This window comes from Thalassophryne amazonica, chromosome 4, assembly GCF_902500255.1.
Source record: "Thalassophryne amazonica chromosome 4, fThaAma1.1, whole genome shotgun sequence".
NCBI lineage: Eukaryota > Metazoa > Chordata > Actinopteri > Batrachoidiformes > Batrachoididae > Thalassophryne > Thalassophryne amazonica.
The window spans coordinates 68,822,390-68,847,273 of NC_047106.1; the positions used below are offsets into that span (position 1 = coordinate 68,822,390).

At 39.8% G+C, this 24,884-nt stretch overlaps 1 protein-coding gene across 2 annotated transcripts in view; it reads right to left on the reverse strand.

Annotated features, from left to right (window-relative positions):
- Nucleotides 1-208: 208 nt before the first annotated feature.
- Nucleotides 209-24,884, reverse strand: part of LOC117508329 (mitochondrial intermediate peptidase-like) — a 131,715-nt gene continuing 107,039 nt past the window's right edge. Inside the window, exons 19-20 of one of the 2 annotated variants that reach the window (XR_004560054.1) lie at nucleotides 900-1,409; nucleotides 782-811 (exon numbers count right to left, since the gene is read on the reverse strand). Coding sequence is in view for 1 of the 2 variants with exons in the window: in XM_034168066.1 (XP_034023957.1) it covers nucleotides 1,309-1,409 (101 nt within the window). In the remaining variant the exon portion in view is untranslated. Of the gene's footprint in view, nucleotides 1,410-24,884 lie in introns of both variants that reach the window. The other variant, XM_034168066.1, reaches the window with a different exon arrangement.

A 24,884-nucleotide genomic window follows, 5' to 3' on the forward strand; every position in this document is an offset into this window, starting at 1 on the left:
TATTTCGAAAGAAATACACGGTACACATTATGGTGCACCTCTATCCATACAGCGCTGCACAGGTTCTCCCACACACAGAACTCCACTGAGAGAGAACAAGGCCAGGTTTTATTCAGCAGTCAAAATACTACCATTTTCCAGATATATTCATTTCCCAAAATGAACACTAAATGGAGCCAAAAAAATCTGTAACTCATACAGTGGACTTTTTTTAATACAATGGGACAAATAATGTTGTGACACACAATCCACTAATCAAATAACAAGGATCTATTTATGGGTTATAGAAATGCAATTATTGGGTGTTTATGTGGATAACATCAAACTCTGAAATGCATTTACTCAGCACAGAATATTTGGTTTGCTTAGAGAGAGGGAGCCACCAATGGTCATATGTGCTGCCAAAATTATTTAAATAATTAACTCAAGTGCAAATTAATCAAATTGTAGAATTATATGTCTCAAGCATGCAATAAGATGGGCAGAATACTTTAGTCCCCCATTTTATCCTCTCTTTGGTCACTCCAGCACTCCGTAGACACCTTCATGTGTGCACCTTTGGAAGTCAGCTTTCCTTCAGCTTTCCCATCAGCTTTGGCTGCTTCTTGGGGTGGGGGGGATTTCAACATCAGAAACATGAACACCACACAAAATCTTTCTGGAGCTCCAGTGGACATTGGCCACAAGGGGGTGTGTCATTATATTTGTTCCTTTTTGCCAATTCCTGTTTTACTCCAGTGCATGTGTGTGTGTGTGTGTGTGTGTGTGTGTGTGTGTGTGTGTGTGTGTGTGTGTGTGTGTGTGTGTGTATCTGTTTGCAGTAACAGCTATGTAACACTACACAATGTGTGCTATGACATAATACAGGAAATGCAGTAGAAGTTTTGATCATGCTAAACGTGGTGCGTTGCAGTCTCATCTCACCAGTACGCATGTTCAGAATGCAGGTGCTGTGCACAATTTCCAACAGATCTTGCACGCTCAGAGAGTATGATCTGGAATAAACTTGTACTGTTATCACATCATTGTGTAGTGAGTGGCCGGGCTGTTGTACAGTACAACACATTGTGTTCCATAAGGCCACAGCGCAGGGTGCTGCAAAGATGACGCGACTCAGAGACACCCGGCAGCTCTTTGATACACACAAGTAACATGACTTTTAGAAAACCTATTGTGTCCTTTACAAAGTAAACATGTTTACGACTGAAGATGAGCATGTGGTGTGTGTTTTACCGCCACACCCCAGTGTGCAGCATCAGTGACTCCTCTTTCTCCTGCAAAGTCCATTTCCGTGACAACAGAAACTTGTTAGCTTTCAGAGTCCATGAGGAAGGTCTCAAAGTTTGGGTTGAGCTCCGACACCAGCGCATCGACAAACTCTTCAATGGTGGGCTGTCTCTGCAGCATCCCTGTCTCACACACACACACACACACACACACACACACACACACACACACACACACACACACACACACACACACACACACACACACACACACACACACTTTCAAATCATCTGTGATCTTCAACACTTCCATTCACAAGTTACTCCAGTGGCTGTTTAAAGAAACAATTTGCAACATAAGAACAACTGTTACTAGGAGGAGGGAAGTCATGACACATGTCAGCAGCGTGCTGCAAACAGTAAACCAGATGTTACCCTATTTTTAAAGAGATATAAAGGAAAATTCTGCCACCGCTGGTTGTGAAGGTTTTTTTTTTTCCTTTGACACACAGCAAGAGACAAATTATTTTAGTTCAAAGTCACTCGGTTTTACAGCCAGGCCAGGTTTTAAGTGTTTGGACAATGACTTTTTTTGGGGGGGGGGGGGGGGGGAACGTTCTATTTTTATTTCTCAAACAAATGTTTGGGCCTGAAAACAGGTTGGACTTATTTTTCTACTAAGGTTTGAACTTTGAGAGTGTTTACACATGAGAGAAAAGTGAGAAAATGTTAATGTCTGTTTGAGAAAAGTGTATAAAGTGTGTAGTGAGGGGTTTTACAGCCTTAAAACATCTATAATAATTGTAAAAAATAATGCTGACTACTTCGCGGATTTCGCCTATTGCGGGTTATTTTTAGAACGTAATTCCCGCGATAAACGAGGGACCACTGTACTTACATTGAACTTAAAATCACCCACCACACTCATGCTTTCACAAGGATTCCCCAAGGTTTCCACGGTTACTAGGAATCCCCCTGGCAGATCTATGTGCAAGCAATCTGGGGTGTGCCATGAATCATATGAATGCAGTGTGTGCACACAATTAAAATGAAATTGTCATTTCAGCACTAGAAATACAGTCGCAAATGCACAAATTAGCCATAATTGGATGCTTAAATTAACCAGGAAGGAGTTTCATAAGGAAGGCCATATTTATAAACACAAAGTAGATATCAATACCTTCAAAATGGAATCAGTTTGAAGAGTTTTATTTACTGCCCACATGAGCTTTTCTTCTAATAAAATTCAACCACAAAATGCTTTTTTCAGATTTCAGAGGTTTCTCCTACATTAACTGTTTTTACCACAGCTATACCAAATTTACAAATTTCATAGCCAGTATAGCTGGCATCAAGGAGCCAAGAAATGGAAAGGGTTCTTTGAGTGTAATGGTATGCTTCAGTGTCTCAAACATGGATGCTCGCAATAGTTAATGTAATATTTTCCAGAGTTTGAGCATACATAAACTTCACAGTTTAGTGTCAGTGTCTGTTGTTTGACTATAGTCCAAGTCTGGGTGTCCATGACAATTGCAACAGAAAATTTCAGACCTCTAAGTCCATTATTTGCTGAGATATTCTACCTTGAACATAGCTCCAGAAATGATGGCCATAATTTTTGCCTAAAAAAAACAAAACAAATGCAGACCCTATGCACACTAAATTGGCCATATCTCAGACTCTACTTGGCCTACAGGCCTCAAACGTCAGATTTGTTGTTCTGAATAGTCTAGGAATATTTGATTAAAATTTAAAGAAAATCTGAGACAAAGTGCATGAGACCCCTCAAATATTTGTTGAATTGACATGGAATTACCCAAAGATGACTTACTGTCCCCTTCTGGAATGGTGTGAGTCCAGAAAGTAGTTAATAACAGGTGTTTTAATTTGACAAACCACTAAACTGACAACCACTAAACATTTCACTCATGGTACCAACATGAAACTTAAGTCACTCATTAGTAACATGAGACTTATCTAAACTGACTAAACCAATTAATCTACAAAAATACAATAAATCAATAACACTAAAAGCACTGTTAAACTAATATAACCACAATAACAAAATTTAAAACCTCAAAACCCCGAACTCCTATGGTGCATTGCAGTACAGCATCCATTGTTTATTGGTTAACTAAAATTGCTAATTTCTCCAAAAATATTTGTCCCATCAACTTTCTGTTTTCGGAGCATTCATCCTTGACCCAAAATATATAAGCATACCCAACGGCACATGTCAACTCTGCCCGGCTTTTGCATGATTGAAGCCATACACACGATCACACAGGGGCCGCTTGACTATTATAATATAGATACTGCAGAACTGAGTGTAAAAATAAGCCAACATGTGATATCATAAAGCGTGCACATGCTCAAAGAATGTTTTTCCTCAATGTAAAAGATCTATTACACACACACACACACACACACACACACACACACACACACACACACACACACACACACACACACACACACACACACACACACACACACACACACACACACACACACACACACACACACACACACACACACACACACACACACACACACACACAGCAAGCCATGCTGTGGTGAAAACACAGTAAGCAGCCAGTGAGTGGTTGTTGTGAGTAAGCCCTGGGAATGTCTGTCTGTGTTTTGAGAGTCAGTCTGCCAGTTTATGTGTGGAGGACTCCCTCACTCACTTTACAGTTCAGCTGCATGCTTGCTTTGAAGTCAGTTCATTTCCCCTTTTGTAGCTGCCAATGTAAATATGAGCCCTCATCCCTCCCCTTCTTTCCTGCATGGGTCACCTCCAGTGTGCTCACACCCACATGCATGTCTGCATAAACCATGACAGAAACGCTCCTGAATGCACAGGCGTGCAGACGAAGCATCACAAAGACAAAAACCAGGGAGAGGTCATGATAGAACCGTGCCAGCAGGTGCTGGTTCAGTCTGGTCTGAAGTCAATCACTATTCATCACCAGACACGCTGCTCCTTGGCTACAAGACTACATGAAAATCTGAGGGTCTCCATCATACCTCAACAAAAAGCTCACTGCATTCCTGCACATCAGTCGGCTGCATGACAAACATGTTCAGCATGATGTCCACTGTTCATAAGATATGATAACCCTTTAAGGTAGAAACAAAACTGCTCAAGATAGAAGATAACAAAAGCCACCTAATTAAGCTCTCCATTACTTTCTTAGAAACGTTTTTTTGTTTTTTATCATTGTACTGTATGTACGAATGCCTGTGTGGTTGGCATTCACAGCAACATGCAGGACCAGGTCACACTCCCAAACCTCAGCTAAAGAGAATAAAAAAAAATCCTCCAGTCATTTAAACTTGATTTTCAATTAGTGCCGACAGATGAAAAAAGAAATGAATCTAATTACAAGGTTTGCAATTAATTAAATTAATTGCATTTAATTGCATGTATAATTTTTTTGAAAATATCACCCCTCAAATCGCAAAACATCACAAAACCAATGAAGAAAAGAAATTCACGTTTACAATAATTAAAAAAAAAATATTTTAATGTATAAAAATTAACTGTCCAGTGCGGTCTACAAACTTTGCAAAAAAAGTGCGTGATCCAACAATTTTCACATTGCATATTAGGTTTTTGTGATTTTGGAATACAGCTGTGCTGTACATAGCTGGGCTATGGAGAAAGTGTGTGCGTGTGTGGGGGGTTAATGATCTGAAGTAAAATTAGACAATGTGAGGGGCGTGGCTATTTCTGTTACATATGTCACAGAGGTGTTAAGCGGCGTTCACACTGGGCACGACGCGAGCGACAGGTTGCCATATAATCCCTATGGAAGGACGTGTTGTGGCGCCAAGCCACGCAGCGCGACGTGATGGACGCGGCGCGAGTGAAGCGATTTTGAGCGACTGGCGTGTTTGTGGCGCGATATCGCTTCGCGTCGCCCTCCTCCCAAAGTTGAAAAATCTGAACTTTTTTGTCTTGTCGCGCTGTGATGACCAATCAGGGACTGGATATGTAGTGACGTGGAGATGTCTGGAGTGTGACTGAGTTGGATGTGAACATGTCCTGTCTCTGGTAGCCAACCTGTGAGCAGGACTTATGTCCCTTTTGTCCTTTATTTCACAATTATGACAGAGTTTTTGGGGGGAGAGCGAGCAGCAGCGCTGCAGCAGGGGCAGCGGAGTTTTTTTTTTCACGTGCGTGTGCGAGCGAATCGTCCGTGAAGATTATTTTATTGATTAACTACACAGACGTATAATAAAACAAATGGTGGCTGGTTTATAAACAATTATGACAGAGGTTTTGGGGGAAGGGTGAGGAGCAACCCCACAGCAGGCAGCTGAGTTTTTTTTTTTTTATTGTTTACATGTGCGCGCGTGAACGGGACAGGAGGTCCTCAAACTGTGTCCTGCAGAGGCGGAAGGGCCACTGAAAGCGGCCGGCATCCAGACGCAGCTCCTGCAGCAAATAATGATACTCCCCGAATTGGGAACATCTCATGACGTTTGTCAGCTTTCAACAACAACTCGCTCCGTGTCATCAAGGTCCGTCATGTTAACCTGACTGACAACCGGAGCCGGTGAGCGGAATGGAAGCTCCTCCTATTTGATGACGCACTGGGGCGAATTTTCGCAGCAAAAGCAGAGCGACACACCGGGCGATGGTGGCGCGTCCGTCTGGTCACGCCCGGTGTGAATGCGGCTTTAAACAAGCTGTGTCAGGCATGAACTCTGCTTAAATCAGGAGAATATCTGTGAAAACACTCATGGAAATCCTTTAGTATGGAAAGTATTTAACAGTATTTCACCTGCCTGTGTTGCTGAGCAGCAGTAAACATTAGGCTCTTTTATTCCTCATCTCGGAGAACAATATTAAGATAATCTGTGCACTGTGGATGTGCTGCTCCTGTTACTTTTCCTTGGTGCCATTTAAAAAAAAAAATACTTCTGGTCTGGTGCTGTTGTTTAAACCACTCAAAAAGTGTCCAAATGCACTGACATCTTAACCAGTTATTGCTCTCAAAAAACTCTATTTACAGATTAAGTCAGTGGCATCAAAACAAAAAGGATCAAAGTATGATTAATCCGCATTTTAAAAATTAACACATTACAGGTGCTGTAATTTATTAATTGACTAATGTGTTATTTTGACAGCTATAATTTCAGTAGAAGATGACGTCACAGTATCAGTGACACTGAGGCCATGTTACACTCGGCACAAATTGGTTCTCCTTCATGTCAGCCTATTCTTTCACCTCTTCTGAATATTATGTTCAAACCTCACAGTAACGCAAGAAGTATGGAAGCATTTCCACCACCAGACCCAAATATGCTTGGGTCCGGCTTGGGCAGTCGCATCTCCTCTCTCCCTTATCTCTGCTCCAACCTTCAAGTCCCCTACTTCACCAGACTGTGAATTCTTCAAACTATATTGGATTAACCACGGAATTGATCAGCTGGTCTCTGAACGCTATTGACACCATTTTTTCAACAAGGAAATCAGGGCCGGGCGACCCTGCGTGCCCAGATGAAACCTAACCTACGGGCTATGTTCTTGACTCCTGGGAGACGTGGAGTGTAACGTGTTTTGTGCCATTCTCTGTGGAGGACTTTGAGGATTTATCTATATTTGGTTTTATTGTAGGAGGGCTGGTAGTTATTGGTTTATGTGCTGCTCTGACCTACCGGAGAATTGGCAAGACGGCTGCCACCAGAACCACGACCCCTCACCTGTCCGTCATGATTAATGAGTTGGGCAAGGCGATACATTCTCAGACTGCGTTAACCCTTGAACTCAGACGCAAATTGGATAACATATGGGAGTAAATGCACACCTTGCAAAGGAAGATGACGGAGACCAGGGAATATTCATAACTGGATCTGGTTGTTCATGTGAGATGTAAAGGTGTTTTTCACTGCTCAACCATAAACATGGCAGGCTTATCAGCCTCTGAAGGACAAAATGCCCCGTTGTTTTCCTCCAGAAGAATTTCTATGGCATTGGTGAACTATTCCGTTGCCTTCTTCTTCTCCAACTCCAGCATACACGGACAGAAACAGACTCATTTGCCACTCACACATGGACAGAGACTGCAAGCATGCTCCCACCCCCCTTCATCCCCTCCTGTCCCCATTCCCCTCCCCATCCCGGCCCCTGCTCACACCACTCCCTTTCCCCCTCTGGGGTGCCGCGCAGTTTTAGCTGCTGTAGCTCCCCGTTCCCCCCCAAGCTGGCGGTGGCGCAACTACATGTTGCTGCGGCCCCCCCACACTCACATCGCCTCAATTCGGAAAAAGGACTGTTTCAAAGTTTAGTGCACATAAACAATGTCAAAAGTATATGTGTTGTCTTTAATTCTGATGTGTGCCATTATTATGGTAAACAAATAATAATTGTGGATTAATTCCTGTTTCTTGTCTGTGGTAATTGGAGTGTGGACGTAATCTCGTTGTTGCACTCGTGTAATGACAATGACAATAAATCTCATCCATCCATCCATCCAAATATACGAGACACCTTGTGTTTAGTTTCAGGATTACAGACATTAGTGGAGACAAGAACCAAAATGTTGAAAAATTACTCTTTCCAGCCTGCGGTAAACAGTACTTATGTACAAGAGGTGATTCTCGAATGGGCTCTGTCTGGTCTTACAATAAGACTGTGACAGGGCGACACGCCATCTTCTGCACAAAGTGAGTGCATGACTCGCAAGTCAATAGAAATCATATCATCAATGCCAGTGTCCATATTAGCCATCACTAAAAAGTACAGGGAAACCCCAAAGAGAGCAAGTAGCTGAGTGGATAAGGAACTGGCCTAACAATATGTAGACCTGGGTTCAAATCCTGCTCATGCTACCTGTCTGTCACCTGAGACAGGTTTCTACATCGCATCCGCTTGAGACTACGGGAACAGGCATCAACAGGGCTATGTAGAACTTACTTCTTCTAGGCAGAATAACTTATTTGGAATTGAATCCCAGATGTGAGAATTTGCTGCTTTAAATTCCTACTATGTGGGCTTGAACAGGAATTAGGTTTTGAAGGGGATGATGACCCCATATGTGGACATAGGATCTAAGGAAGTTAAAGAGAAAGACAAGAGTTTTTGGCTGAAGCAATTGTAAAGAGCAACATATTTCCAGTACAACCCCTGGCAAAAATTATGGAATCACCGGCCTCGGAGGATGTTCATTCAGTTGTTTAATTTTGCAAAAAAAAAAAAGCAGATCACAGACATGACACAAAACTAAAGTAATTTCAAATGGCAACTTTCTGGCTTTAAGAAACACTATAAAAAAATCAGGAAAAAAAATTGTGGCAGTCAGTAACGGTTACTTTTTTAGACCAAGCAGAGGGAAAAAAATATGGAATCACTCAATTTTGAGGAATAAATTATAGAATCATGAAAAACAAAAGAACGCTCCAACACATCACTAGTATTTTGTTGCACCACCTCTGGCTTTTATAACAGCTTGCAGTCTCTGAGGCATGGACTTAATGAGTGACAAACAGTACTCTTCATCAATCTGGCTCCAACTTTCTCTGATTGCTGTTGCCAGATCAGCTTTGCAGGTTGGAGCCTCGTCATGGACCATTTTCTTCAACTTCCACCAAAGATTTTCAATTGGATTAAGATCTGGACTATTTGCAGGCCATGACACTGACCCTATGTGTCTTTTTGCAAGGAATGTTTTCACAGTTTTTGCTCTATGGCAAGATGCATTATCATCTTGAAAAATGATTTCATCATCCCCAAACATCCTTTCAACTGATGGGATAAGAAAAGTGTCCAAAATATCAATGTAAACTTGTGCATTTATTGATGATGTAATGACAGCCATCTCCCCAGTGTCTTTACCTGACATGCAGCCCCATATCATCAATGACTGTGGAAATTTACATGTTCGCTTCAGGCAGTCATCTTTATAAATCTCATTGGAACGGCACCAAACAAAAGTTCCAGCATCATCACCTTGCCCAATGCAGATTCGAGATTCATCACTGAATATGACTTTCATCCAATCATCCACAGTCCACGATTGCTTTTCCTTAGCCCATTGTAACCTTGTTTTTTTCTGTTTAGGTGTTAATGATGGCTTTCGTTTAGCTTTTCTGTATGTAAATCCCATTTCCTTTAGGCGGTTTCTTACAGTTCGGTCACAGACGTTGACTCCAGTTTCCTCCCATTCGTTCATTTGTTTTGTTGTGCATTTTCGATTTTTGAGCCATATTGCTTTAAGTTTTCTGTCTTGATGCTTTGATGTCTTCCTTGGTCTACCAGTATGTTTGCCTTTAACAACCTTCGCATGTTTGTATTTGGTCCAGAGTTTAGACACAGCTGACTGTGAACAACCAACATCTTTTGCAACATTGCGTGATGATTTACCCTGTTTTAAGAGTTTGATAATCCTCTCCTTTGTTTCAATTAACATCTCTCGTGTTGGAGCCATGATTCATGTCAGTCCACTTGGTGCAACAGCTCTCCAAGGTGTGATCACTCCTTTTTAGATGCAGACTAATGAGCAGATCTTATTTGATGCAGGTGTTAGTTTTGGGGATGAAAATTTACAGGGTGATTCCATAATTTATTCCTCAGAATTGAGTGATTCCATATTTTTTTCCCTCTGCTTGGTCTAAAAAAGTAACCATTACTGACTGCCACAATTTTTTTTCTTGTTTTCTTATAGTGTTTCTTAAAGCCAGAAAGTTGCCATTTGAAATGACTTTAGTTTTGTGTCATGTCTGTGATCTGCTTTTTTTCTACAAAATTAAACAACTGAATGAACATCCTCCGAGGCCGGTGATTCCATAATTTTTGCCAGGGGTTGTATTAAATTGAAAAAAAAGGTAAGAATGAATGAATAAATTAATTAATAAGCAAGCATTTTTTGTTGCAAGAAGGTCGTTTTTAAAAATAAAACAGAAAATGCCAGCTGCTTTCGAGTGGAAGCTTTCACACGTACAGTGTTATTAAAACTGTAGGAGTAATAAAAGCAGAAACCTACAACTTATACAATCCATTGCATTAAAAAAAACTCATGTGCCCTGTTGACTACCAAAATATGCGTCAAGCACTTTTAAAGCCTTAATTTCATAACTTTACCGGTTGATCGTGGAAGACGGGTCAGGTCTAGGAGCATTCACTGGTGTCGCATGCTGCCACGTTCACCACACTATAGGACTGCCCTGTATCCTGGATGGCAACCACCCAGGCAGGTATTTGGACAATCCTCACCCCTCAAAAATAACCATATACAGTACATTCAAACAGTATTCAGAGCGCATCACTTTTTCCAGATTTTGTTATGTTACAGCCTTATTCCACAAATGTGTAAATTCATGTTTTTTTCCCCAGGAAAATTGTACTCACAACACCCCATAATGACAACATCAAATACATTTTTTTACTATTATTATTTTTACAAATTTATTAAAAATTAAAAAATAAGAAGTCTCGCGTACATAAGTATTCACACCCTTTGCTCAATACTTTGTTGGTGTACCTTTGGCAGCAATTACAGTCTCAAGTCTTCTTGAATATGATGCCACAAGTTTGGTGCACCCATCTTTGAGCAGTTTTGGTTTGTGTTCTGACATGCACTGTCAACTGTGGGACCTTATATGTACACAGGTGTGTGCCTTTCCAAATCATGTCCAATAAACTGAATTTACCCCAAGTGGACTCCAATTAAGCTGTAGAAACATCTGAAAGAGGATCAGTGGAAACAGGATGCACCTGAGCTCAGTTTTGAGGTTTGTGGCAAAGGCTGTGAATACTTACGTACAAGTGATTTCTTTTTCTTTTCTTTTTAATAAATTTGAAAAAAAAAAAAACCTTTTCACATTGTCATTGTGTGTAGACTTTTGAAGGCAAAAAATTAATTTAATCCATTTTGGAATAAGGCTGTAATGTAAAAAAAAAAAAAATGTGGAAAGAGTGCAGTGCTCTGAGTGCATTCTGGATGCACTGTATGTCTCCAATCATATCTACCAAAGTCTGTAATTCCAGAGTTATAATGGGTGTCTTGCTGGCTTCCCTCATGAGTCTGTTTCTTGCAAGACCATTCATGTTTGTTTGCTTTTTGGTGGTGGGTTTTTTTTTTTTTGGGGGGGGGGGGGGGGGGTGTTAAAAATCCAGACAGATTTATTGCAGCTGCTCAACTGATGACTGATCCACTCAACTGATCCACAATATACAGTTTTCTCCAGTCATAGAAACAGAAGCCTATAACTCCTTCAGAGTTGTCTGGGTGTCTTCGTGGCTTTACTCATTTGTCTCCTTGTACAGTCATTTAGATTTTGATAAGTAGCTACCAACACCAGACAGGTTTTTCAAACAGTACCATCTATCCATCAGTTTTCTAAATTTGCTTATTCAAATTTGGGAGGAGCCTATTCCAGAAGTCAAAACAGTACCACATTATTTGTATTTCTTAATGATTGATATAAAAGAAGTCCATGACATATTCTGTGAATTGGAAATGTTCATGTATGAATCCCATGACTTGTCTAAAGAAAAAACTGGGTACATTTTGTTTTCAGTAACTCTGGATATTTTATTTAATATTTTGATGATGTAAAATTTGTTCACTTGCATTGTTTTCTGAATATATTTAAAATACAGGAGAGCCAGTTATTGTGTCCAGGACTTGAGCCTATATTTTTGATAAACTTACAGACAAGATCAGGCAACTGCAGTCAAGCTAAAGAATGCTGCAACCTTTGTCTGACAGCCTGTCTGTGAAGACAGTCAAAGTCACCCACATTTCACGTCAAAGGGAGGGCGTGCACGCACAACAAAATTTGTAACTTTCCATTTCTGCTACTTGGACAGCTGCAGCTGTGGCATCAACTCAGCCCAGTCCTTTGTTTATCTTCCAAGATTGTGTTGAACTTCATTCACACAGTTTCTTCTGCAGATGGATATGAGATATCTGCGACAATGGAAACAAATGTATTCCAATGATGAGAAAAATGCTACAACGCCATTTTTCTTTTTGTCAGATGTCCCTGTGATTTTTTTTTGTTTTAAGCATTCAGCTTTTACAATGAATCAACACTGCTTTCGAAGCGATTATTTTGTGTCTTTTAACACCTGCTGTTTTAACCCAGAGCAAGGCCAAGTTGTCTTAATGCTGTGGGCGCTGAGCTGTAATGGGTAGAAGCTTGGTTATTCAGCGGCTGCACTGGCACTATTATGAATGGAAATGGAAACTCTTAAATATGAGATGACTCATACAGCAGAGCCTCTGTCCTAAGGGTCTCCCAACAATGGAGACAAAGCACAGCTTATGTTTGGTTTAGCTCTGGGTTTTCATTTGTGTTTAGCCAAGACAGTCTGCACTTCTGCCCACTTTATTATCACGCACGCCACTCTGATAAGACATTTTAGTTCAAAGCCACACTCAGATGTCTTTTTTAATTTTATGTTATCCTTCGTTCTTTTTTTTATGGCTGACTTTATTGTCTACTAGATAATTTTATAAGTAGTAGAATTATTATTAAAGCGCTGAATTTGTTGACCACTTTTTGGCACATCACTTTTCTAGGTTTCTTCCCCCCCCAAATTTTGCAAAAGCTTTGTAGTCCTCAACCCTGCTGCTCCACTGGGGTGAGGAGGGTTTTATTAAAAAGACAACCTGAAAGTTCAGCTACAATTTGCCAGAAGGTACATCTGAGATGTAAGCCTACCACTTCATCATGAAGCTGTATAACTGGGGACACAAAATGCAAAACATGCACAATGTACAATTTCTACCATCACAGCCACAGAAGTCTTTAGCTTCTTCTGGGTTGCACAGTCACTCAGTTTTTGAGAACTGTCTAGTCCACACAGATTTACCATAGAGTGCCATACTATTTGTATTTCTTCATAACTGATGTAAATAAAGTTCAAGACAGGCACAAGACACATATTCAGTGACTTGGAAATGTTCATGTATCCATCCCCTGACTTGTCTGAAGAAAATTGGCAATTAAACTGATTATTTACAGGTATTATACCAAAGGGGCTGATTACTTATGCAACCCATCATCTTAGATTTTATATTTTTAATTAATTTATATAAAGTTGTAGAGATTTACTTTCACTTTGAGTCTAAGGAAGATAATTTTTGAATTTTTTATATTGAGAAGCCTGATTTACTTTACTAATACACAAAGCAAGTCAAGGTGAGTTCCCCGCCCCCTGACATGGGTAGCTTCACTCACTACCTACTTTCCTCTTTCTTGCAATCAGTTCTTTTTTTTTTCCTAACTCAAACAGATTTACCACAGAGCACCATACTGTTTGTATTTCTTCATCATTGACATAAATGAAGTCAGAAACATACTCAGTGACTTGAAAATACAACACCAATTCCAATGAAGTTGGGACATTGTGTAAAATGTAAATAAAAACAGAATACAATGATTTGCCAATCCTCTTCAACCTATATTCAGTTGAATACACCACAAAGACAAGATATTTAATGTTCAAACTGATAAACTTTGTTTTTGTGCAAATATTTGCTCATTTTGAAACTAATGCCTGCAACACGTTTAAAAAAGCTGGGACAGTGGTATGTTTACCACTAATTTTTTTTCACGCAGTTGTTCCAAGTGGTGATCCTCACCCCATCTTTGCTTGTGAACGGCTGAGCCTTTTGGGGATGCTCCTTTTATACCCAATCATGACACTCACCTGTTTCCAATTAACCTGTTCACCTGTGGAATGTTCCAAACAGGTGTTCTTTGAGCATTCACCAACTTTCCCAGTCTTTTGTTGCCACTGTCCCAGCTTTTTTGAAATGTGCAGCAGGCATCCATTTCAAAATGAGCAAATATTTGAAGAAAAACAAAAAAAAGTCTATCAGTTTGAACATTAAATATCTTGTCTTTGTGGTGTATTCAATTGAATATAGGTTGAAGAGGATTTACAAATCATTGTATTATGTTTTTATTTACATATTACACAACGTCACAACTTCATTGGAATTGGGGTTGTATTCATTTATACATTCCCTAACGTTTCTCTGGAAAAACAGCTGTGAACGCAATGATCTACTGCAAATTCATCAAACTTCATTCTGTGACATTTTGTTGTTCTTTAGTAACTTTGGACATTTTTCTAAATATGATGACTAGCGACAGAGTGCAGAGTAGGTAGCGCAGTGGCTAAGAAGTTGGGCTACCCATATGTAGACCTGGATTGATTCCTGCTTACGCTACCTGTCTGTGTCCTTGGACAAGACACTTCATGTGCATGGTGTTAGTCCAGCAAGCTCTAAATGGTACCAGCCTTGGCTGGGGAAGTAATCTGATTCAGACTGGCAGCCAGTCCATGTATAGTCACAGAATCTTATCTGCTTCATGGTACAGACTCTGGAGATAAGCCCCTGCAAAAAACAGGTTGGGAAAATTGATAATTTGCATTTATTTCTGTGCATATTTAAATTCTATCCTCAAAATTCAGGATTGCCAATAATTCTGACTCGGACTATGGACGGTTGCCCAGATGATTCAGATAATTATATACACAAATTTAAAATGGTAAGAACTTCGTCAGTGACTTGTCTGACTTTGATACATTGGTATGAGATGTATCAGTCAAGTGACGACCTATGTAGTTAGGCAACATCTTAGTAACAGCACTACAAATCTGTAGTGAAACGACACCCAAACCTATCAAAGATCTGCATTATTCAATAAAAAAAAAGCTACAAATTGTCAAAAAACATTTTTCCAATATGCATTGGCACGTTACTCCAGCAACGTTATTATGGTTTCATTACTCCATGGCTTGTGGGTTCATGTTCCTCCTGTCGTGTCTGGATCCTTTTGGTGTCCTCTTGTTGCAATACCCTGTCTTACTGTGTTCAGTCATCCTAACTGTCAGAGCTGTTCCCTGTTCTCATTTTCTCACAGTTCTCCCCATTTTGTCTGTGTTGCTGGATAGTGAAGCACTTTGCTCATGTTTCTTGTTGAGTGTTACTACTTTCCTGTTACAGGCTGTTTTTGGCTTTGCCTGTTTTTGGATAACCCTATGCCGCCTCCTTCTGAAAGCCCCATTTGGACTGATCGTACATGTTACTGAGCGCTGCCTGTTTAAAGAACTTTGAATAAAGAATACTTGACCATAATCATCTGGTTTGTTCTCTGTACTGGGGTCACACCATTGTACTCACCATTACAATATATAGAGATCAGTAGATAGAGAGATAGATACATAGAGGTGCTTCCAAAATTGTTTGACTTATTTTCTAAACACTGACTGACACTGTGCCTCAGCCTGGTGGGTTTGGCGATGTTTTATTTTTTTTTTTACATGGTGTATTTGGTTGCTGTCTCAGGTAAATTACACATAGTATGTTCTGAAATTACTAACATCATGCCACCTTACAGAAAATTTGAAACTGCAAAAACCTGCCCCTCTTATTCTGCTTCTGCAACATCACATTCTCTAAATACATGAAAAATAAAAAAACCATACACTGACAAGGTCACAATAATCATACATTTCAAACATTTCTGGATGTTCCAGTAGTCTGAGCTATTACTAATAACCATTTGAAACCTGTCACGATGAAAAGCTAGTCAAACCTGGAGGCACGCCATCAGCTCAGTGGCAGTCTAATTACACCTTTGAAAATCAGGACGCTTTTTTCTTTAAACCACAGTTACGAATAGCCCAAAAAGCAAGCAAGACAAAGGTGAAGAGAAACACTGTACAAGGAAGTTCTTTAGTATGAGTAAACACTTTCAAACTTAACCACTTGCACCACTTAATGCTGGAGTTCTCAAAGGTTTTTCTATCAAAACTCTCTATTTGAGATTAAATGGTTTTAATCAGTTCTTAAATACATAAAATGAAGGTACCTAGTGACTGTTAGTTGGTTAAAGTGGATCATTCAACCAAATGATCAAGGAATCAAATTCCAGTTACTACTGTCTGTAAAGTGTCCTTAAGCCTACCACTGAACCCCAGAGGGTCCTGTCTTGGGTATCATGTTAAATCTGCATCTGGGTCCGCAGGTGGTCCCCTCCCTGTTTAATATGTGCTCACATGGGTGCTGGAGGGATTAATACACTAGCAACTGTAAAAATATTCACCCATCTCCAATTAATATGTGGGTGGAAATTAGTGTGTCACTACTATATACATCTATAGGGATGCAGCAACAAGCAAACACACAGCAACATGAAACTACACACATGCTGCTCAACCTCAGGAGGGAATAAAAGACAATCTGAACTTATCCGATTGAAATTCCATTGTAAAAATCAGCACTTTCACATAAGTTGCTGTTACAATTTGCCAAAACTATGACAGAGACAGACAGACAGACAGACAGACAATCTTTATTTAAGTGTCCTGCATACAATAATGCCCAGCCCCCATGGGCTTATAAGACACTCCCAACACAATATATACATACAACCATTTCATACATGCGGGTACCGCTGTCTCCACCATAGCTGCCATGCTTTCTCCAAAAATTTACCCAAAGCAAACACCTCTTCAAACAACCAACGTGGCATATTAAATTTGGACAACCAAAACAAATCAGGATTCCTGGCTTGTATTTTTTAAATAAAACATTTCTTAAACTAGTATACAATGGACAATGGAAAACAAAGTGTAACTCATCCCCCACATTTCCTAAATCACGTAAAATACATAAACGCTGATCCTCTGGTATCCCTTGATACCTACCCACCTCAAATGGCAAGGGCAAGATGCCAGCTCTCAATTGGGCACAAAGGGATCTTTGACCTTTCTTCAGATTAGATACAACATATAGTTCTGTGCCATACTCCTCTTTAAACTGAACATAATTAAACATTATCTTGGGTTTTCTCCAAATGTCCACCTCCCACTGCTCTTGACATTTAATTGCCAATTTCTATTTAATAATATTTATACTACAACTGTAAATTATTCGAAAAATATATACTTAACCCAGTACTAGAAAAAATTAAAGACTTCCCTTATCCACGGATGGTTGGGCATTCTGTTCCAATTAAAAATCTTTCTAGTGAGCCTTTCACAGTTCCACAATCTAACCACTTCACATCTCTGCTTTGTTAAGCATCGGTCCCATCCCATATCCCCTTCAATAGCTAACTTGTTAGTGTACTTGTGCACTCGAAGGAAGCACCTTATGGCCCAAGTCTGAATGCCGTTACATTCCTTGGTCTTCTCAAAGCCTCATACTCCTGCTGCATACAACAAAACTGATTCAACCATAGAGTTATACAACTTTGTAAATGTACCAAAACCAAGATCTGGGCATGACTTGGTTTTACTCAACACAGCTTCCAGTGCTCTACCTGCAGAGTCTCATAATGCTTTTTTTCCTTCAGAAAAACTAAAAAAACTCATCAAAAATAAAACCCAAGTACATATAATAAGTATAATACACTTCCTTCAAAAGTGTATAATTTGTGTTTTGTCCTGGTTGATAGCCAACCTCCTTTTATTGCACCATGATCACATAATTCAACATTTTTTGCAAATTATCCTCAGTTTTTCAGCCACCAAAGCAATATCATCTGCATATAAAAGAATACTTAAATTAATATCTTCAATCGTTATACCTAAATTAGCTTTCTAATACCAAATCATTTACATACAAAGCAAATAAGGTGGGGGGAAAGCACGTCACCTTGCTTTACTGAGATTTTTGGAGATCAATGACCATCACTTGTTTGTGTACTGATACACTCAGCCATAGCAAAGTTGTGTTTTACTACTCTTACTGGATATGAATTGATTGAACTTTCAATCCTGCATTATCCAATGACTCTAAATCCACCTTGGTTTTCTTAGTTTGACATTCCACATTTAGCTCCATCATCTCTTGAATGGCATTACAGTGCACAAAATAATTTTCTGCTTTTGAAAGAGGGCTGCATATTCTGCATTACACAGTGTCATATAAGACCTACAAAGCTTCACATAAATCCTTTTGTCCCACCGAGACAGACCAGGACATTAATTTACAGCCTTTTTTGGAAACAGTCATTAGACCCCTTCCACTGTTAATCCAGATCACCAGGATGCCACTCAAAGAACTGAGCACAGGTAGATCCATTTCCTCCCAGTGATACAGCTCCTGGACTGTGTAGCAGTGGATCAGGCTATGGGAACACACTGACTCAGAAAAGCCTCCTGTGTAGCAGAGACTGGACCTCCTGGATATGGAGGTTCACGTCATTTGATCAACTTACACGCCCTCAATGCCTTTCTCTTCATTTGCTCCATGCACACAAAGTTTTTCCTCCAGCTTGCGCTGCCCTGATGCTGTTATTTGGATTTAATATCAGGGTTTACAATTCAACACCGTCTTTCCTGGGAAACATCCAGCCAAGGGCAGGAAGCCATACAGATAAAGACTCGGGCTTGTGATTAACCTTCCTGAAGCTGCTCAAATTCCCCATCTGGCTTTCTGACCCTTCTCGCACCGTGCCAGAGGGAATAACACAGAAATGTTACACACCTCAGTTTACATGCATCTTTGTTGGAGAAGATTGTGTGTAATAGTGTATATCTAGATTCTATCTCAGAAGTACAGCCATGGATATAAAAAGGAACATTATATTTCCTTTAAAGTCTTTCTTCACACTTTCCAAAAGAAATCCAAGATGAGAGCTATGAACTTCTTAACCCCATAGAGAACAATAGTAAAAGCCAAATGTTTTCGAACACTTTCTTTAGCACTTATTCCCTTTTACTCACGAATGACTTGAGCATTTGTGATGGAAAGTTCAACTGGGGGGGGGGGGCACATAGCCATGATAAAGGCACAGTAGGAATGGGAATCAAGAACCGGTTCTAGATTTTTAAATCCACCAGAATTGTGTGCTTCAGACGTCGTCAATGCTGCCATGTTTTCCTCAGTTTGGTATTCAAAAACCCACTTATGCAGCAACAAGGAAAATAGCTGCACTGATGACTGAAAACCTGTGTAGGCTTACATTTATTTTCCAGACAGAAAATTGACCGGGAATCGATAAATATTTAGTCTGAATAGACAGAACTGATATTGATAAAATTTCATCAATTCCCATCCCTCGCCACAGCCAGATAAAAGTCTTTTACTTTAAGCTTTTCTGCAGACATGGAATGAAATATATTCAGATTTATTCATTGCAACTGACATGCAGAAAATTAACGGAGTCAGCCTCTGACTGCGTAAAATTTCAGCTTAACTCTAAAAATGGTTGCATGTTCATCTCTAAAATTTTGATTTGTGATTGATATAGCAGAGGACCTGTGAACCTTCGATTTTAGCCCATGCTGACATCATTTAACATGGAAAGTAAAAGGCCCACCAAGTTACTTGTGAAGCTAATTGCAGGGTCTTGGTCAATAGATAATTTACTTAAAAAAAAGGTATGTGGACGATATAGCTTCCACATTTCCAGAGACATTAATAGCTCTGAGGTTAACACAATGACTTACAACTGGGAAAGTCAGGCGAGGCTATAATTACAGCAGATTTCACTTCAAAGATAATTTAAACACACACACACACACACACACACACACACACACACACACACACACACACACACACACACACACACACACACACACACACACACACACACACACACACACACACACACACACACACACACACACACAGTCAGTGCAACAACGCCTAACTGAACCATAGCTCTGGAAACAAGAATGTGATCCGTTGGTGGCTGTAATTTCAGAGATCGGGTGTAGCTGTAGTTGGAGCTGTCAAAGGGACAATCTGATACAAGAGGGAGGAGGTGACCCTGAGGGAGAGATTTACAGTACACTCCCAAAATGTCACCTGATATTACCAGTGTCTGTCTCGCAAGCTTTTACTTTGCCTGGCGTTGTTCTGTCCAGACATGCCACAGTAACTGCTTAACAAAGGGCGGGGTGGAGAGAAGAAGCTGATGGGTGGAGGAAGGTTAAATGACAACATGAGGAAGTAGTTATGTTGGCTGTCAACACTGCATAAACTACAGCTGCTATTAAAACAACGTAAACCGATTAAAAGCCAATTTTTAAAAGAGTCAGGCAGGCTGTGATAGTGACCAACTCAGATTTTGCTCAAACTTTAGTAACTGGATGCACCCTCCACCAAACGAACATACACCAAAAACTTTGGTCAAATTCCCTATGGTGACCTTGCCAGAGGTCATCCAAGTTCACACCCAGTATGGCCTAAAACTGGAATTTGGTGAACAGGGAAGTTTTCGACAGCTCTTGCATGAAATGCATTCAATCCCCCAAAGTACTTTTGTGATGTGAAGTATTATAGGAGGACAGTTCTTCAAAATAACCACTAATTTTGGTTGGGGGATTGAACGCATTGACGATAGGGGGCGCTTCAAATTGGCAAATTTCCAGAAATACTCATATTTGTGAAGGCTATTACTCAATATGCGTTTAATCCCCCAGCAAGATTTTTATTGCATTAGAAAGGGCAATACTTACCCTCTTTAACCTCTGGGGTCCAAGGGCATTTTTTGGACAGTTCACTCGCCTGGCATAAATGTTTTATTATTGGTGTTAACAGCTCTTCCTGCATCCCACAATCAAGTTTTATGTCTCTCTTTTTCAGGACAACCTGTGCTTTCTGAATATGTATGTTTTTGTTGTGTTTTATAAGTGTAATAAAGGTTTACAATCAAATCTAGGCAAGGAAAACAAAGCAAAAAACAATTTTCCACACATTTATTCAAAACACACAGCAAACTATAATAACTGTTTTGACACTTTATAAAGGTAATTTGAGGTCTTGTGTGAAAGACTGTACAACAAAACGGTTCAAACAATAAACACAAATGCACATTTTGAACAATATATACAAAATGGTCTATGCGTTTTGTTGTCCATTGATATGGTAAACAGTGCTTTACGCCGAGAAAGCAACAGAGTTATCCAGTAACATTTACATGCAAACTAGTGGAGCAATCCTGATAGTTACACACTCTGTGTTTGAGCACGTGAGATTGTCATCACGTCTGCTCCTGCTTTCACTGATCGCTGTGCGTAATGGCGCAGGACGCACTGAGTATGTACTAATAGTACGTACTCATTGGAGCACACAGGGGGCTATTCAAATGGGCCAGCTAATAACATAACACTCCTGAAAACGATCTTTGGCTTTTCACGCAAGGTTAATCTGCCCTACGATTGGATTTTGGAAAACCATGTGATGGTGAACCAATTTCGATTGGACACTCACATTGCGCACGTCATCACACAGCTTCTATGAGGAGTACAAAGATGGCTGATGGCTGGCTTGAAAGTCCATGGAGTTAACTTTTCAGCAAAAAAAGAGTAAGTTTCTATCTCATATCATTAAAAACGTATTTATAATTTAGTAAAGCTAGGTCTTAGCCATCATATACGACGGCGCCAGCCCCAGAGGGTTAAAACAACAAAAAAGTGGGTGGGGGATTGGACGCATTGGCCACTAGGTGGCGCCAAAGTGGTCAAATTTGCGATTTTCATACAACTTTGGTGCCCTCTGGTGGCCAACGCGTTGAATGAATAATCATAAACTGCATTTTTCAGAAGATTAACATGTATTGTGTTAATATCCATTGAAACATCTTTTGGGGGTATCTCAAAAAGCTCACAATGTGCATCTAAAATGTTGAGGCTTGGTCACCTTGAAGCACCAGATTACACACTAATTTACATATGATGTTTTGAAATGATGATGGATTACCCAGAACAATGCATGTGCATGATAAAACAATGTCTGTGCTACACTACTAATGTAGGCATTTACTTGTGTATTCCACAAATACAGATGAGAAAGTTGAAAACATGAGATGTATGTTGCATAATGATCATCGGAAGCACAGCCCAGTGATGGGGATCTCTGTCCATTGCAAAGCAGCTATTTATAGCCAGCCACACTACTAATGTCCAATCAGCACATGTTTTGGAATTTCAAAGTTTGCAATTCTTCCAGTGTATAGACCAATGATGACCACTATCTGGGCTATTTTTCTAGGCCTAGGCACAAAAGAAAGCTTTCAGGATTGCTACTCACCATTTTATCTTCTTCATGTAGGGCCAATAATGCTCATGTCACCATATGGATAAATAGCCGATTGCCAATAAAATACTTTAAAAAAAATCAAAAACTGGCAAGTCCCCCAAAGATTTTCCAATTGAATTGTTTAAAACGATTAGTCTCAACAGAAATGCAAAGTTTATGATAATTCATTAAACGTGTTGGCCACCAGGGGGCACCAAAGTTGTATGAAAAACACAAATTTGACCTGGTGGCCAACGCATACAATCCCCCACTGAGTTTTTTTTGTTGTTGTTTTAAAGAGGGTATGTCTTGCCCTTTCTAATACAATAAGAATGTTGCTGGGGGATTACACACGTATTGAGTAATAGCCTTCACAAATATGAGCATTTCTGAAAATTCGTCAACTTGAAGTGTGCCCCCATAGCCAATGCGTTCAATTCCCCAACCCAGATTAGTGATTATTTTGAAGAACTGTCCTTCTAATACTTAAATCACAAAAGTACTTTGGGGGGTTGAACCCATTTCATGTAAGAGCTGTCCAAATCTTTCCTGTTTGCCAAATTTCAGTTTAAGGCCATTCTGGGTGTGAACTTTGATGACCCCTGGTGAGGTCACCGTATGGAATTTGGCCAAAATCTTTGGTGTATGTTTGTTTTGTGGTGAGTGCATCCTGTTACCAAAGTCTGAGCTAAATCTGAGTTGGCCACTATCACAGCTCCATGTAAACTGCCTCATTCTTATAAAAATTGGCTCTTAAAAGTTACTTCACAAGAAGATACTGTATGATGCTGTATTGCAGAGGAAGCCTTTTCTGTGTACACGCCACAAACAGAGTTGCTTGAGGTATGTTAAAGCGCATTTGGACAAGCCAGCTTCAATTTGGAATAAGGTGCTGAGGACAGAAGAAATTAAAATTGAGTTATTTGGACATAACAAGGGGCAGTATGCATGGCTGAAAAGGAACACAGCATTCCAATAAAACATTTGCTAACTACAGTAAAATTTAGAGGTGGTTCCATCACGCTGTGTGGCTGTGTGGCCAGTGTACAAACTGTTTTCATGGAGGGCAAAATTTTAGCTGCAATTTTGTCATTTTTAAACAAAGATTTCTCCGCTGAATTACAAATTTGGGCTTACAGATTTACTTTGCTGCATTCATAAGGGTCTTATAAATACATATCTATTTCTTTCTGAGATCTGACCACATTTATTTCAATGCAGCTCTACTTTAACAAAACTAATTTTGGACAAGTTATTTAAAATTACTGTCATGTCTGAAGTTTTATAAAGTGAAAATATCGGATATATGTTTTAGTTTTAAAATAATGTGCTAATTTTTAAGGTTTTGTGAGCACATGCTGAGCCCAGCAGTGCATTATGGGTAGGACAGGGTGTTCATGACAGGACAAATGCATTTCAGACACGCTGTTCAGGCTCCACGGACAGCAGCATTAAACTCTAGTGCCTGCAACTCTCGTGAATATATTCTGGGTTTATAGACGTTATTGTATTTGCGTTTGTTAAATTCCAAGCATCTTAAATGTAGCAGACGGATTATCTGGGATTTTGTTTTGGAAAGATTTCAAGGCCTCTACTGCCATCTACTGGCCAATGGTGTTCATGGCAGTTTTTTTTTTTTTTTTTTTTACAAATTCCGTTTAAAAACAACAACAAAAAAACATTACAAGACAGCTCTGTGGTGTTTGCACAGGCACAGTGCGAGCGGTTGGACACTTGTAGCTCTGCAGCAGCAGGATACCCTCACGACGGCCGACCAGAATAATATCAAACAGGTTTGATTTTCATTCGACCATACGATCAGCGATCACGAGGTGGTCGTCAGATGTTAAACGCAGCTTGTTACTCCATGTACACTACACGATGCAGGACGTGCGATTAACCTGAAACTCGGTCCAAAAAATTCTCTCTCAGTGTAAAGCCAACATTTATGTGTCAACAATATTGAGTGCACGTTTTACAACATCATAAAACGTGCGCACATTCTCTCCACATGTAAAACATTTTGCGATGACACTTCCAGGGCTCCGTAAAAATGCCTGTTTTTACAAATAAAAATGGAATATTTTACAAAAGCACATTTATCTCAATTATCTGTAAACACCAACAGACGACACGCATCACATTAACGTGTTGGTTTACATAATGAATGATTGAACCAATCAGTGTTTAGCAGAGGCACATTTTACCCAGAATCCTTTGCGATCTGTCTGTGTGTTACAAAACCTCAGAATTAGTGCATTATTCAACATTAAAAGATATGTTATATTTTAACTTTGTACAAATGACAGAATTCACAATAATGGCGTTATTCCATCAGTATTCACACAAAACCATAAGTCAGGATGCCTTTATTTTTCAAGACCTCCGCCTGACCGGAGCATTGTGATTGGTAGAGAGCTGGCTTTGTGACTGCTCTCAGGGTGCTTCAGTGCTGTTGCTGTGTAGCTTCCAGCAGGGGGCAGGATGCTCAAACACAGAAATGCTGACTCGTTTGTCTTTTGTCGCTTTCAAAAGTAATCGTGGTGTTAAAACTCAAATTCAGCTTGTTAGTAGTTGCAAATGTACCAGAGACAACACTGGAATTTATCGGTTATCTGTAACTTCCGATACATTTTTGTGTGGTTTA